Source organism: Mya arenaria, chromosome 10 (genome assembly GCF_026914265.1).
Source record: "Mya arenaria isolate MELC-2E11 chromosome 10, ASM2691426v1".
NCBI classification, from domain to species: Eukaryota; Metazoa; Mollusca; class Bivalvia; order Myida; family Myidae; genus Mya; species Mya arenaria.
In genome coordinates, this window is record NC_069131.1 from 6,683,085 (window position 1) to 6,700,778 (window position 17,694).

The 17,694-nt window shown below is 34.8% G+C and overlaps 1 protein-coding gene across 1 annotated transcript; it reads left to right on the plus strand.

Annotated features, from left to right (window-relative positions):
- Positions 1–3,988: 3,988 nt before the first annotated feature.
- On the plus strand, positions 3,989–12,724 carry LOC128206982 (multiple epidermal growth factor-like domains protein 10). Its single transcript, XM_052909747.1, has 11 exons — positions 3,989–4,058; positions 5,783–5,849; positions 6,682–6,762; positions 8,641–8,772; positions 8,928–9,038; positions 9,532–9,669; positions 9,946–10,083; positions 10,360–10,497; positions 10,766–10,903; positions 11,276–11,413; positions 12,116–12,724. The coding sequence occupies exons 1-11, from the start codon at positions 4,056–4,058 to the stop codon at positions 12,181–12,183; spliced, it is 1,152 nt and encodes a 383-aa protein (XP_052765707.1). The 5' UTR covers positions 3,989–4,055; the 3' UTR covers positions 12,184–12,724.
- Positions 12,725–17,694: the final 4,970 nt, after the last annotated feature.

Here is a 17,694-nt window from a genome sequence, read left to right on the forward strand (position 1 = left end):
CAAGGATAAACACATGGACAAAAATGTCGGTTCTCTATCAGGATTGCGCATGTTAAAACACGGTTTCTTAAAGAGTAGTTAATTTAAATCACGGAAAACAAGGCGAAACCCACCTGCAACACCCGTGAAATACATTATCGACGGACGCCAGTATAAAAAGACGGGACCCGCGTACACTTAGCAGCATGTGTGCACGGGAACTGCTTTTGGGGTACCAAAGCTTAAAAGTAAACAAAAAGAAACCCGTTATGTCCACAGATTTATTTAATTTAATTTTGAAAGATGGCATAAAACTTGCACGGCTGATGTTAAAGGCGGGAGACGAGGTGGTTGAAAACCTGTCATTCCTATCAAGTCCAAGGGTCACCATTATAGACCCTTCCAAGCGTCACCATAAAGACGCACCGTATTGTACACTTAAAACACCATCAGTAGATAGACCCTGGTAACAACGGTACTAAACTGCCTAGGCGTATTAAATATTTTACGTATTGACTAAATGTAAATTGCCACCGCGCCTTCCCGGAACAAACGTCCTGATCCTCGGGTTCACGTTGGGTTATATATTCATGCATCATGGAAAGCTGAACTTGGATTCGGTACGTCATGGTCGACAACATGAAGCCGTGCAGAAGATGGGGCAAGGTATGGGCATAATGGCAATGGTTTCTGGTGGCTCGACTGAAATAAACATCACAGACGCGAGCAAACAAAACACATTTAATTAAAAAGTTACATATGTTATGTTGAAGTTAAGATGACCGGGCTATGGCTCGATTCAAGTATACTGAAAGATATTGACAACTATGGATAACATTAAGTTCTATACACACAAATGATAAACTGAAAACACACATATATACAGTTTATTATAATCATGTAAAGGGGGTGGGCTGGGCAGGGATTTGAGAAAACATGTACAGGCTACCTTCTCGAAAGTTGTAGAAGAAAAGGGAAGTAACAAGGTAAACGCTGACGTCATCGGATAGATTCTAGAGTGATAGACTGGTTACGATAGTATAGACTTGTATGGTAAAAGGAACTGTGCGCCGCGATAACGCTGGTTACATTAAGCTGTAACCAGAATTACAGAAAAATAGGATGGTCTAGAACGAAAATGTCCTTATGACATGTTCCAATGCAACAAGCTTGTTATGGCATTTTGCAACGAAATCTCTAAATAGTTGAATGAATGGGGTCTCTGTATTTTCCTTATTTGGCTGTTAAGCGAGCATAGTTAAGTCTTTTAAATAATGGGTAATGGTACTAGTTACGTTTAGATGGCTGCCATGATTGAGACTATCTTAAGCGGTATAGTATCAAAATACCCAAGATTGCCATTAAAGAATTGGTAATGTTACAAGTCACGTTTAGATGGCTATCAGGATTGAAAGGATCGTACAAGATATAATCAAAATTACCAAAAGTACTCTAAACTACCCGGATATTTTACCTCAAGAGTATCTTCTAATCGCATGGTTATGAAGAATGCACGATGTCAAATGCGTATGACTATGAAGTCAAGGTGACAATATCTTGAAATTGATATATTAAGTACAAATTAGTTTGCCCTCTGAAGGAACAATACGTACTGAAATGTGATCATAATTTAATCCGTTTAAACTGCAGAAACATGTCTATAGCAAACGACCTATATTGTCATAAATGAAAGCACACGTGTTCAAGTTCAAGGACGCCAAACGGAAAGGTGTAAACACAAATAACAACTACGCGCAACAACAACCGTAGTATATTTTTTTTTTTATAAAAGTGAGCAATGTTGTTGAATAAAATTTCGAAACGGAAAAAGACAAGTGTATAGCATAAGCATTTAAAAGATCATGTTAAAAAGTATGTTTTTGGCACATAGTTTACTAGTACAAACTACCAAAATTGTACTAATTAAATGATTAAAATTTGCTAAAAATTATCGTGATTAAAGATCACCAAGGAATCGACTAGTACCGTAATGCACATGATTTTCATTTTTATAGATTTGTTTTTATTAGATATGTTTTAGGTTTACTTTTATCCATTGATCTACATACTAAATTAATATTGACAAATACATGTTGATACATATTCCAACCAAAAATAGAAGTTCTTTAGGCCGAAAATACACATAAGTAGTTCTATTTGCGTAGATTTTATTGCTGAAATGTTTCCTTATTTTCTGAGATGATATTTGATTTAACGTGAAGTATTGTGCCATTTTTAATGGTCGCGTCTTTCAAATACTACATAATTATAAACTATATGTTGCGGGTGTACAGCATGAATACTCGTTAACATTTCGAATCAAAACAAAAGAATGGAAGCGATAGTCTATGTAGAAGGGGCCAAAAATATACGTTAATTTCTATCGTAACGCAAATGTGCATTTCATATTTTCATAATGTCATCGCACAAATGTCGGAAATCAGGTTTTCCTTGTTTCAGGTGACAACAAACGCCAAGCTTTGCAAAATAAATGCTGATGTAAAATTGTACCTAAACACATTTTGCAAGGCCGCTGATAATCATCTAAAATTCACCTTATCCTGCTATACATAACAACTCGCACAGTTAAAGGAGCATAGATACCATTATGGAACCATTATATTTCGTATTCACAAAAAAACGTAATTGACAAAAATTACAAAATCAGAGACTAATGGAAGACTTGCTGAAAAACTTTATTGATATAAATAACGTCATCAGAGAAAGAAAACACATGCAAGAAAAACGCAAGGACTCTCAACATTTGGTCTACGACCCGTTCACCTTCGAACGGTACTTTATCCATATTGCAGGTAAAGGTACCATTTCGCTATTGACCCGTACATCCCCATAATTCAGGCACAGGCAACACTTGGTCTACAGCCCATACTTAGTCCATAGTGTATGAACCGCGAACATTTGATCTACAACCCGTGCTTCGTTCATATTGAAAATGCAACATTAGTCTACAGTCCGTACTTCGTCATTAATGTAGGTAAAGGCCAGATTTGGCCTACGACCCGTATTTTGCCCAAAGTGTATTTACCGCCACCATTTGATCTACAACCTGTACTTCGTTCATAGTGAAAAAGTTTGGTATAAGACCCGTACCGCGTCTACCATGAAGGTACAGTCAGCATTTGGTTCACGACCGGTACTTTGTTCCATTGTAGGTACAGGCAATATTTGGACTAAGAGCAGTTCATCTTTCACATAGTAGGTACAGACAACACCTGGCCCCAATATCACAAAAATACTTAAGTCAAATGTCAATCTAAATCTCAACTCAATTTACCAGATAAAACGCATACTATGACTGAACATCTTGCATGTTTTTATACTTTTTGGAAGCGTATGTTCTCCTAGTATGTGTTGTTGAAAGGATTTTGTCAACATTTCGAAGAAAACTAATTCTAGAGCAAAAAATGTTCTTGAGTAGTTGTTAAAAACAATGAATTGTACTCAAATACATTTTTGGCTGTAGAATATTTTCCCCTTGGAATTTTGATCAATGGCGTTAAACAACATATTCTATCATAGAATGTGCTTTTAAAAAGTGTAAAATTCATATATGATTTTTAATAACTTTTGATATAATGTGATGAATTGAGTTGAAATTGAGATTAAGATTTGACTTAAGTATTTTCGTGATATTGGGGCCTGGTATACGACCTGTTCGTCGTCCATAGTGAAGTCACTTATAAGATTTGGTCTATGACCCAATGCAAACAGCATTTAGTATACGGCACAACTATAAAAACTCAAATAAGATGCCATAAATGGTCGTCATGTCAACAAAGAAAGAAAAGTAAAAAAACATCCCCTCTATGTTACGATTGAACATTTTTTATTTTTAAAAACACAAATTTTGCAAAGCACTAAAAATAAATATGTGACAGTCGCTTTAATGCTGTTAAAATGAATATCTACTGAAGCTGAAACCTTCCTCTTCGTTTTCCTCTTTGAGCTGCATATATATATATGGTGGTGAAAACTGTCTTCATGTGCCACTTTGTTCCGGTTTTCCGAAGAAATAGGATGGAAACTTAGACGGTTGTTCTGAACTCACTGTGAACATGGTGAGTGTAGCGTTTACTTTGTTCAACATTGTTTTTTTTACCGGGGTACTAGTAAATCATGTACGGAATCATTGTAAAATCATTGTTTTTTCTAGGTTTGTTTCAGCGATTCAGAAAATTTAACACATAACTAATAGCTGTGTTTATTGTATAGTGAAGATATGTTTCGCTCGTTGAATGTATGTAGGGCATTGAACTCTATGCCTCTAAACCAAGATGTATGTATTATATTTGACCACTTCACATTTCCATGTAGTTTCCACTGTATTCTTATGACGGGAACACAAAAATAGTTTGTAAAATACATTTATCAGAAATTTAATATTATGTTGCGAAAATACAGTTAATATATCAACAGTGTTATCAGCTCTCAATCCTTTTAAATAGTATATTCAGGACCTATGTGTTAAATGATTTAAGTGAAAAATAGCTTTGTGAATTTGGTTAAAATGGTACGGATTCTGGATTTACTTATCCGTGTATACAAGTCTAAAGCAGCTGTAAAAAAATGTCCCGGTACATAGTAAAACCAGTGAAACCCAGATCAGTATGGTAAAAATATTTTATATCCCAATCGCATGCTATTTTTATCATTCATTGAGTAATGCAAGTGTAATTCACTTTTGATGCAATCCTATGTTATGCTATTTCACATTCCGTTTCGACCGATGTTTTTAATGTTTATACGTGAGTGTAATGCGCGAGAAACAAGCACGGCGGATTCAATTCTATTGAGTTGTTCAGAGGGTGAACCGTAATTAAGCCTAATTTTTCGGAGCTGCTCCAGCTCCTTTACAGGTTCCGTAACATAAACAGATAACCAACCACATTTTAAACTGATTTGAACAGGGTCCTTGGAATATTGCAAAAATCTTATAATTCTGGTTCAAGATGGTCGAATATGGTATATCTGGAGTGTTTTGTGTAAATTTTGATGTCACTTGGCTTATTGTTATCAAATAAATGCTAAAATTGAAAACCGGCCCCAATATACGAAAATACTTAAATCAAAACTTTATCTCAGTCTCAACTCATTTAACCATATAGAATCAAAATTAATTAAAACTCATATATGGTTTACACCTTTTAAAAGTGCATTATATCAAAGAATATGTTGATAAACGCCTTTGGTCAAGATTGCAAGGAAAAAATATTCTATAGCAAAAAAAGTAAAAAAATCACTGTTTTAAAACAAGTATTCCATTACTTTGTTTGCTCTGAATATTTTTTGTTTTAAATACTGACTAAAAATATATTTTTCAGCACATACTAAGGGAAAATAAGATTACAAAAGTATAAAAAGCATGCAGAATTTTGAATCATACTTTGCTTTTATATGGTATATTGAGATTGAGATCTATGTTCACTATACTTAAATAGTCGTGTTGACACGGGAAGGAACTCCAGACCTCAATTTCTCAAAACTTAAGTCCCTTATAACAGGATTAAGCTAAACTCACTATTTTTGGTTTTCAATAATTTGGATATTATTTACTTCTTTAAGAGTTTTTATACTTTAGATAGGAATAATCTATATGTTAGTTAAATTAAACCATTTTTCATTTATCAAAACTCCATTCAAGTATGTATTTTGAGTAATTGAAATAAGCTACTGAAGCCTGTTAAGCTTAAGAAGTTTCGAGAAATTTGGGCCTGACTACTTGTGGTTATTTAAGGATTACGTTATGTTGTACCATGTTTGCTTACTAAGACACATGTTTCAGGAGTCCACGTACTGGCTACTTGCGGTTGCGGTGGTGATGTCGATGTCCTACGTTTCTGTTGAAGGCAGTAAGTTTATTAATGATTAGTGACATGGAATGAGCCACAGAAATGAGTCATTAGGATAAATATGTGGTGACTTGATTTTACTAGATATTTTGTATCAGAAGTATACAATAGTAACTATTTAAAGTATACACAATATTCAACTCAAGAAATCTTACAAGATATAAAATATATGTTTCAGTCCGATCACATGGACCTTTTTTCAGTAACAAACATTGCCCACAGGGGTTGATGTCTTAACCCACAATTTATCTTCCTGCAATCTACTTCCCAATCGTCTAGCCTGATCATGTAGAAATAAATCTTCAGCTCTGTTCAGCTATGTACATTGAATAAAACACTATTTGTTTTAATGTTCCTTGTGTCAAATGTTGATTGCAGATAAACAAAATGAAAATAATACTGTACGATGTACGACGTTAATTACAATAGAGAAACGCAATGGTAAAAACACTAGTTTTACCAAACTGATGTAAATGTGAGTAATGGTCCAAATCTGTTGTTTGAACGTCCACTTAAAAGTCACAGACATTATTCATGTCTTAGCTTGAGAACGGTACAAACATTCATTATGTGCCGCATTATCCGAAACTACATAGTAATAATAAGTACGCGGTATTTACAAACTCGTTATATATTATTGCAACGCGCGATTCTTTAGCAAACGAAGGATTTTCGGTAAGGATGGCGGGTGCTTACAACCTCAATAATGTACATTTTATCTAAAAATAAAGTAGACATGAACTAGAATAGATATAGATTGTTATGCTTTCGAAGTTAAATTTCGCGTATCTAGAACTGCAAACACATAGTTTTTTTTCTTTTAAAATTTCAGCTCCGGGTTCTAACTGTACAGGCAATGCAGACATTTGCGCTGACAATGAGACATGTTCTGACCCAACATGTGTAACTAGAGGTATAAGTCAAATGTATCTATTTATTTATTTGTTATTTTTAGTTTAGTTAGTTAGTTAGTTAGTTAGTTAGTTAGTTAGTTAGTTAGTTAGTTAGTTAGTTAGTTAGTTAGTTAGTTAGTTAGTTAGTTAGTTAGTTAGTTATTCGTATGTTTCGCTCAATAATTCTCACTAAGGCGTCCCGAGTTTGATTCACGGCCTTGGAATATACACCCTGGTACAGGTATGGCGTCACCATTGCGTCATTTGTACGTCCGTTGTGTGGAAAATTCTCATTAAAAAAAATAATGTTTTTATGACTGATAGACATGTTTTCACATGCTCAATACACTGTAAATAAAAAATATCATTATTCCTGAAACTTTTGTACATTGAGTATCTGTTATTGCTTGATTTATCCTTTAGAATAGAAATTTAAGCATAAACTGCTGCCCTATAGTTGAAAGGTCATTTTGGAAGAACTGTCATGGCGGACTGTACAAATTTTAGAGTTTGTTTTTCAAGTGGAGAGATTTTTCTTAGGAATAACTTGACCCCCCTTTTTATTGGCTTAGTGGGTAATTTAAAGCTTGTACTTTAAGAATATATATGTTTATCATAGTCTGCATTCGCTCGAAATGCCTTTGAATGTTGTCTAAAAATACTCATTTTACATTGAATTATAGAGGAAATGACAATGGTGGTGTGTAACCTAAAAGGGACCAAACTGCTTTGTTTAAAAAGTGTTTTGTTTTTTTTTTGGCAAGAAATGTATTGCATTTCACTATTTCTGGCAAATTTTCACAATTAAATGCATTTATCTTGTCCGGTTGATCAAAATATGCTTTATCCTGGTTTTCACAACTTTCGCCTAAAAATTGAGTCGTCTGCAATCTTACGAGCACTGAAAATGTCCATATTTGGTGAAAATTTGACTGCGAGAACTTGAAATGTGTGCAAAGATGTGTAGAACTGCCCCATATGATGCTTAGAATACCATTTGAGTCCAGGTTCAGTTTAAAAACCTCAAAGAAAGGCATTTTGGGCCAAAACGCCTTAGGAAATACAGACGCACAGACACTTGGGTGACAGGCAGTGAAACTGGAAAACCTTACACAGACTATCAGATTGAGCTAGTTTTGGATGCATTTATGTATGAAGGACTAATCGAAAGTGTTTTTCATAAAAAATGCAGGGACGGGTTTAGTTATACAGCTCAGCAGCTCACCATATTAACACCATTTGTTTTACATGCAAGCCAACACATCAGACACCGTCTCATAGTTGTCCGCATTAATGGCTAATTGGTCGAACAACAGCCACATGTCATTTAATCCAATATGCCCTAATAACAAGTCTCTCCCAGTAACGTTTTAGAACAACGCGAGCGCCTAAGCCTCTAATAGGCATGTCTGCGGCATGAGCGCATATCTTTGGAACACTAAAACATACTTATTTTTTGTACTCAGTATGTTTCGTTAAATATGCTTTAAAACATTGTAATCATAGAAATTGCATTTGAAAATAAAAACTACTTCTGCTTTGTAAAAAAACATTCGAAAAGCACAAATAATAAATATATCGCGTTATAAATTTCCTTCCATGCTTCTTTGTGTGATAACATGTTGTCAAAGCGGCACGCTGATGCTTCTTTGTATGATAACATGTTGTAAAAGCGGCATGCTGATAGGGCTTAAGTTATGTTACATTGAGAGTTTTACATAATACCAATATTCGGGGCTCCCCAAATCGTTTTTAAATTCGCTAAAATACATTTGATTCTTCTTAAATTGAACGTGCTATATTTACTTCATATAACCATATCTTTATCTCTCTTATAATCATATATTATTTGTTCACATGTCATATCATCGTAGCTTAATGATTTATCTTTTATTCAGAATACAACGATGGTTGCCTATTTCCCGATAAGTGTCTTTTGGGGCTTATACGTTATTCGGACACCTGTAAAACATCCATGAAATGTGTCTGCGTGACCATATTCTCCGTGTATGTGAACATTTTCAGCAAAGGTCAGTGGTCTCTATAATATGCATGCATTCTTTCATTGATTCACTTATTCATTTATTCATCATGTATTTTTATGCAGTTATATCATAAAAACAAAACGCTACTTTTCTAAATGAATAATTAATAATTTATATGTCATCATGTCCTTCTTATCCAGGATCCTGTAAAACGGGGAAATTGGGAGACAAGGGCGTCTGTGACAACACTACAGGCAAATGTGCCTGCACTACAGGTTACTCGTGGGAGGCGGAGAAATGCAAAGCCAATGGTCAGTGATTTCGAAGCTATGTCAGTATTCAGTTGATTGTTATAATTTACTTGTCTTTTCTGTACATAATTAGACGTTTATAATTTTTTTTTATTTATGTTCAAATGGATTTGTATGCATTAAATGTGTCATGAAGACCATTTTACCCCTTACGTTTAGATTTCTCTTTATCTTAAATACTTAGTATATCTGTACACAGCCTATTGTCTGATCTCGTCTTCATTTATCAACTGTGCCACTGGTTACGAACAGTCTTGAATCTGAGTTCAGACTCAAGTGGCATAACTGGAATTCCTCATTTCACTGTAACTTTCTTTCTAGTTGCATTTAAATTGTACAATTATTCACATAAATTCTTGTTAATCAAATGGAAAAAAAAATCTTTGTAATTTAAAAATAGTGTTTTTCTGAGTATGAGTCTAGACTTGGACTTGAGTCTGTTTGCAATCATGGTCTTTGATCTTATCTTAATGTTTGTTTTAATATTTTTCAGGATACGGCCATGCTTGCACTGCCAACGAGGACTGTAAATCGGGGAATTTAGGAGACAAGGGCGTCTGTGACACCACCACTAGGAAATGTGCCTGCATAACAGGTTACTCGTGGGAGGCGGAGAAATGCGCAGCCAATGGTCAGTGGTTTCGAAACAATGTCAATATTTATTTGATTGTTTTAATTAATTTGTCTTTTCTGTAAATGGTTAGACGTTAACAATTGTTTTTATTTAAGTTTAAATGTATGCGTACATATTAAATGTGTCATGAAGAACCTTTTTTACCCCTTACATTTTGATGTATCATTATCTTAAATCTTTCCTCCTTATTAGCATATCTTTACACAGCCTATTGTGTAATCTCATCTTCATATATCACCTTGCCTTATCTTAATATTTTATGTTATATTTCAGGACACGACCATGCTTGCACTGCCAACGAGGACTGTAAATCGGGGAATTTAGGAGACAAGGGCGTCTGTGACACCACCACTAGCAAATGTGCCTGCATAACAGGTTACTCGTGGGAGGCGGAGAAATGCGCAACCAATGGTTAGTGGTTTCGAAACAATGTCAATATTTATTTGATTGTTTTAATTATCTAGTCTTTTCTGAAAATGGTTAGACGTTTACAATTGTTTTTATGTAAGTTTAAATGTATGCGTACGTATTAAATGTGTCATGAAGAACCTCTTTTACCCCTTACGTTTTGATGTATCTTTATCTTAAATCTTTCCTCCTTATTAGCATATCTTTACACAGCCTATTGTGTAATGTCATCTTCATATATCCTCTTGTCTTATCTTAATATTTCATCATATTTTTCAGGACACGACCATGCTTGCACTGCCAACGAGGACTGTAAATCGGGGAATTTAGGAGACAAGGGCGTCTGTGACACCACCAATAGCAAATGTGCCTGCATAACAGGTTACTCGTGGGAGGCGGAGAAATGCGCAGCCAATGGTCAGTGGTTTATAGGCTTTGTCAGTATGTTATTGATTGTCATACTTTCTTGTCTTACTTGGTACTTGATTGGATGTTAAAAATATTTGTTTACTTTCAGTTTTAAATGTATTCGTGAGCATTAAATGTGTCATGAAAACGTTATTTTACCCCTTCCGTCTTTATTTCCCTAGACCGTATATCTTTACATCTTCATACAGTAAACTGTCTTATCCCATCTTCATATATCACACTGTCTTATCATAATAGTTTACCTATTTTTATTCAGGATACAACCATACTTGCAGCAATGAGAATGACTGTCAGTCAGGGAATTTAGGAGACAAGGGTGTCTGTGACAACACCACTAAGATGTGTGACTGCAATGACAGCTACTCCTGGAAAGGGGACAACTGCACAGCCAATGGTCAGTGGTTGCTTAGATACGTAAGAATTTGTTTGTGACATTTTACTTGTCTCGGATATTCCTGGAAAGCGGTTGTCTTTACGGCGCATCCCTGAAAGCGTAAATGTGCAAACCCAGTGGTCAGTGGTATCTAAGCTTTGTCAGTGTCTGCATGATTGTTATACTATATATGATTATTTCAATACATGATTGGACGTGTACATCTTTTTCTACAAGTTTGCTAGTTAGCATTCCATATGTAATGAAGACCCTAATTTATTACCCCTTACGTCTTAATTTTTGTTTACCTTCCATCTCTTCTTTAGATTACCATTCCTTCAGCAGTATACATACTTATTACATTTTATATGCCATTTTATCGTTTTTACTCAGGGTACAACGATACTTGCAATACCACTCCGGACTGTCAACTAGGGAGTTTAGGAGAGAATGGCACCTGTAACATCGCCACCAAGATGTGTCACTGCAAGGACGGCTTCTTCTGGGAAGTGGATATGTGCAAAGCTAATGGTAAGTGGTTGCTTATCTTTATCAGCATTTCCCTGACTGTTATACTAAACACGTCTTCACGGCTACTCATTTTAAGCGGAAATGTGCAACGCCAATGGTCAGTGATTTTAAAGCTATGTCAGCATTTGTTTGTTATACTGTGCTTTAATTTAGGACAACTTAGAAATAATGAGACAAGGGCGCCTGTGCAACAAACGTTGAAAATGCGTTTGCATGACAGGTCGCTGACCTGGACATTTTGGGACTTCTATTGGTCAGTAATTCCTTACCCGCTGTGTTTGTGTTATTCCTGTCCTATGAATAATGTGCATGACTCATGCATGGTTGGATAAGCAACCTTTATCACACTTCACATTAAAATTTGTGAATGACATCATATATATATATATATTTTTATCTATGTTCGATTTCAATAATACCATGGTTTTCAAAACATTGAATCGGATCTAGTGTTCTTTTGGATTTTCCTTGTACTGCTCCTTACACATATTTGAGGAGGTATAGCTTATTCTTTGTATTTGTATTATTAAGTATAAAGTATATATATATATATATATATATACCATATGTACCATATATATATATATATATATATATATATATATATATATATATATATATATATATATATATATATATATATACAACATTCGACATTCTGCATTATGGTAGCTAACATGGTATGTTTTTGGTCATTTCCAGGTGCGGCAGATGTGATCATATCTATGACGCTGATGCTAGGAGCCTTCTTCTACAAGAAGATAGTTTAGGACCAGACACCTTCCAAATGCAATACCACGGAATAACGATCATCTACAAAGAACTCAAATAAAATCTAGGATATACAATTAGAAATGCTTATCAGTTTTAATAATAATGTTTTTAATTGTTATAAAGTTAATTTGGATTGACAATTTGAAATAATTTAACAATTATAATTTTGAATATCGCTTTTTTATGTACTAAACAATAACATAAACGCTCACTCCATTAACCTGAGAGATATATGCATACACCTGGTATAATACCTCCATACATTTACTTTAATGACTGTTTCCTTAGTCCTTGTAAACATTTACTTTATGTCCAGAATAAATGATGTAAGTACACATGATATAAAAATGATGACCAACATACAACAAAGTGTTCAAAGTTCGATAAAATGTACCATATACTCAAACCTACTAAATGTTTATCTAACTCTGTCAATGGTTTTATGATCTTTCCACTTATTGTGGAAAGGGAGACTTTAAATATTGACATTTTATAATATGTTAACCATATTTGTTATTTGTATGTAAATAAAACGTGCAAAAAATAATGTTGTTATCTTATGACACTGTGGTCTTATATTTTAATTGTTGGAATTGTTCAGCATTCTCAATTTCTCTTAAACTACAAGGACATCCTAGTATTCAGAACAAAGGCGAATTCCCTGTTATAAGGGTAACGTGGAGCACATACCTCCACAAAACAACAAAGACAGACTTGACGTTTAACGAAAGTAATGTTGTTATCTTATATATAAAACAAATACCACTTTATAAGGCCAACTATGAGCATATTTTAACATACTGAATGGATAACTTCTAATTATTCAGCAACCGAGTGCAATATCGGCTCACATCCTTGTAGTGTACTAGGGGAGGGAAACCTGCCTTATTGAGTACTGAGGGCTGCGAGAGTTGCCTATCATTGCAGTGCTGAAAGCAAATAATTAACGACAAATTGCATACAATCAAGCAAGAACAGTTGGGGAAGTCAGATATAACCTAATACGATCCTACTGATGCCGAACGATCTACTGAATATTTTTCACAACAGCCAGTCCCACGGGAAATCTTCAAATATCTAGATAAAAAATAAATTAACAACTAAGAGTAAATTATGTTCATTAAGTAAAACAAAATATTGAATGAGTACAGTAGAGTGAATGGATACAGAAAATACATGCAGACTGCGCAAGGTCATTGCCAGGATGCCCCTCTAATAATAACGTCTTGTAATGTCTTGTAATCGATGAAACAAAGAAGGTTAATGAACTGCAAGAAGCTAATCTTGCGGTTGGAGCTTTTGACATTGATAATACACACAGGTTTAGCCAGTTTAGATCCGAGTTTATATAAGCGTTTGATCATTTTCAAGTTTACGAACTGAAGGGCAGCGGGCGTGGTCGGAGAGTCCATGGGTGATGTAAGCAAGTTTTGTCAAAAGCTTTAGAATGAAGCACGTTAACTCTGCAGGAAGCGTCATCTGTCTATCACTTGGAGAGATACTGAAATATTTTCTGTCAAAGAAGTTCTTTAGAAATTAACATTACTTTCTTGTTTGTTTACATCGGTTGTGACCTGTGGTGACCCATGTGAGAGCCCCCTTGAAGTCGAGTGATTCATCACCCTGAATAAGTACCCACACAATTCTTTATGAGTATAGTGATAAAAAGACGAATATAATACATTCTCTTTTCAACGAGTACAAAAATACATAGTTGCCCCTCAAAGATGTAAGACTAATAAAGTTCAGTAACGTTGTCTGCCTATGAATTCTACCTAAACCGAAGAACGATGTATTGTATCAAATGTGTTCTATTTTTGCGGAAGAAAAATGAACAGATCATAACTTTTCGATCCATACATAATTATATCATTTGTTGCAATACTAACCATACCCTGTGCATATACAATACAAGATGAATATATTAAAATAAATAAGCCAATATGTTACTGATATACATGTGTAGATGAAAACTTCTATATAACCATATATCAGTAGAATTCACAATATAGGGAATGAAAGGACGACATCAACGTCAGGAATACTAACGTCAGAGCGTTAAGGCCGCACTCTCACCTATTGAACGTTTTGACAACTTTTTAAAAAAAAAATTGTCTTGGAATGACCCTATTTTTATCAAAAATGCATGAAAACCAGTAATTTAAGATCGCCGACAAAAAACAGATCGCAGAAGTTCAAAAATTGATGTTTTATGCATTTTTCTAAAACCGTTAGTAACGGTTTAAGCCATAAAACATTAATTTTCGAAAGGAAATATGAAAACCTACGATCTCGTCTTTTGTCAGCCATCTCTTATCATTGTTTTGCAGATATTTACGCAAAAATTTGCTCTTTCCAAGAAAAAAAGAGTTAAAAACGGTATATCTGTGAGGGTGCAGCTTTAAGTAAGCGTCGCATTCAACCCAAAGTAGTCACTATACGGGTCTTTTCTTTATTCCAAAGAAGCATCCGTTAATTATCTCTGAATAATGCAGGAAGCCATGCAGGTCCTGTTTCGTCATTGTATGGTAACTTTTTTGTACGGTGCCGACCTATAGAGAACGATTTCTGTTTAAGGTGACCTAATCTCTACAGTTGAATGAATTAAAAGAAGATCGCCGAAGTGAACTCAAACATATACTTAGAATAGAAAAACAGCAAGCTATCACAGGAAAGTTAAAACTACAAATTCAATATAGTCAATACAATAATAAGGAATACAAGGCTGAACATATTTACAAACGTGTATGATCTTTAAAAGGTATATCTTCTCACGGTTTTGCGCAGGTTAAAAGCAATCGATACGATTTCCTAAAACGTATTTTACTTAAATCACAAAAAACAAAGCAAAACCACCCTGCAACACCAGTTGCAATTTCGAAATATATTACGGCAAAAGTTGAGGGAGTTGAACGCTTATGTCTGTATGACAAATTGCAATAAAACAGGATTGTTAAGATATTTTTCAACGACACCTCCAATTATGCGTGTATCGAGTTTCTACTGTTCAGCCACCGTAGTTTTGTAACCTTTAAATAATGAGTAATGAAAACGTTTATATGGCTTTCAGGGTTGAAACGATCATAGGCTGGCTATTAATAAACTACCAAATACACCTTAAAATAACCGTAATGAGTACGTACGTACCTTATAGTCACATGTTAGTGGGCAAGACGCGAAATGAGAAAACTAGCGGATCCAAGGAGCGCACCTTGCGCGCGCCCCCTTTAAATACATGTTAACTATTTTATTTCAATGTAGGAGAAAAGAGGTAAATAAAATACGCCTATGCAAATGCACCATTTCGGACAAGAAGTTGTTAATAAAAAACACCCTACCAACACAGTTAACAATATAAATTTCGGTTCTGAGGTAGGGGCGCATTCAGAAGGTCCCGCCCCTAAGTTACGCCCCTTTAACGTCGGATTCTGGATCCGCCCCAGCAGAATGCATTATATAAACGATCTGCATCGTATCAAGATTTTGACTGGAGTGGAATGATTTTATGTCCTTATTTTGTTTCATGTACAATATTATACTTTGTTAACAAAGTCTCACCTTCATGTTCTATTAGTGATGTTCTGTTTTCTTACTATTTGTTATGTCATTGTTATGAAACAACAAAATATACACTGAATTGTTTAGCGTACACCTGGAATTTATGTGTCAGCATGTCTCTCGGAAACTCCCCTCTCGTTCATGGCACCTGGAGTCCGGACAATATGAGGGGAAACGAAAGACATGCAAATCTTCCTGTGTATTTCAATTTGCTTTTATATAAACGGTAGCCTAGAGGCCCTGTTTGAAGATAGTACGGGTTGGACAACAGTATTTTCATCGTTTTCTGTGCAATATACTTATTTGTTTCTAATTTAATGTGAACCTGCTCTTTGTAAATGCATGAGTGTCCTTAACGTGATCCTTATCAAATATGTTACCTCTTCTGCCTTGTTTAAAATTCTGTTTGCTATTCTTATGTCAATACAGTCAATTAATCAAATTGAATAAAATTGAATATTGAAAATAATTTTATGTTATATAAGCTTTTTCAAACGGTCAGATCTCATTTGCTTTCATAATAAACGTGACTAGCGACGGCTCTTAAATTCGTCCTTGCAGGAGGAAGGGTCGGTGAACTAAGGGACAATTACGTAAATGTGCTACAATGACATCTATGCGCATTCTCTTTTCGAAAGTTTTTCCATATTGACGATTATTTTTGCAAATGGAAGGAACTTTATATTGCTGTCGGTTATGCTTACATAAATGGTGTATTGATGGGATCCGAGTCCGCTTGCTCTATATGTGAAACCCGGCACGTTTAACCTTGACCAGAAGGCAATTATGTAAATCGTATTTCAACATAGCCTCACATCATGATGAAAAACTGAATTTACGAGTTTGGATGATATTTTCGATAATAAACGCAAGTCAACCAGTCAACCATGACAATGGAGGTTGATTTTAAGATTGTACCTACCATTAAATCCACAACATACCCATATATGGCAAACCCTGGTGTTAATCATCTCTAAAGTGACTCAAGCCTGCAGAACAAATACTTTTCACATTTAAAGGAACATTACCACTATTATTTATGATATGGATTAAGGTACAATCCTCGAACATCGACATAATTCAGAAAAACAACAACAAAAAAAACAACAAGAGAGGTTGATTTGAAATTGAATTGTTTGGATGTGGTTCGATCCGTTTGCAAACACGACAATGCAATTGGGATAATAGAAGCAAGCTCATCAGTCTCAGTCTGTATAGACAAAGATCAAACATCGAAAACATAACGTCAACTTAAGGATGAAGACTTTAAACAAAGATAACTTTATATTTTTTCTTCACAAATTGAAATGAGACAAATCATTTATGACGAATCTTTACCACGTGGTTTACACACACAGAGTGTAGGCACATACAACATATATGCAAAGGTGAAAGGAAGCTACAGACAACTGAATGTATTATCAGCAGTAAAATGTCGCTACAGAGAACTGAATGTATTATCAGCAGTAAAATGTCGCTACAGAGAACTGAATGTATTATCAGCAGTAAAATGTCGCTACAGAGAACTGAATGTATTATCAGCAGTAAAATGTCGCTACAGACAACTGAATGTATTATCAGCAGTAAAATGTCGCTACAGACAACTGAATGTATTATCAGCAGTAAAATGTCGCTACAGACAACTGAATGTATTATCAGCAGTAAAATGTCGCTACAGACAACTGAATGTATTATCAGCAGTAAAATGTCGCTACAGACAACTGAATGTATTATCAGCAGTAAAATGTCGCTACAGACAACTGAATGTATTATCAGCAGTAAAATGTCGCTACAGACAACTGAATGTATTATTAGCAGTAAAATGTCGCTACAGACAACTGAATGTATTATCAGCAGTAAAATGTCGCTACAGAGAACTGAATGTATTATCAGCAGTAAAATGTCGCTACAGAGAACTGAATGTATTATGAGCAGTAAAATGTCGCTAC

What these genes read in the sequence shown, in the direction of transcription:
- LOC128206982 (XM_052909747.1), top strand. An exon ending in TGTGAACATTTTCAGCAAAG is followed by an intron (nt 8,773 to 8,927) that starts GTCAGTGGTCTC and finishes CTTCTTATCCAG; the next exon opens with GATCCTGTAAAACGGGGAAA. An exon ending in GGAGAAATGCGCAGCCAATG is followed by an intron (nt 9,670 to 9,945) that starts GTCAGTGGTTTC and finishes GTTATATTTCAG; the next exon opens with GACACGACCATGCTTGCACT.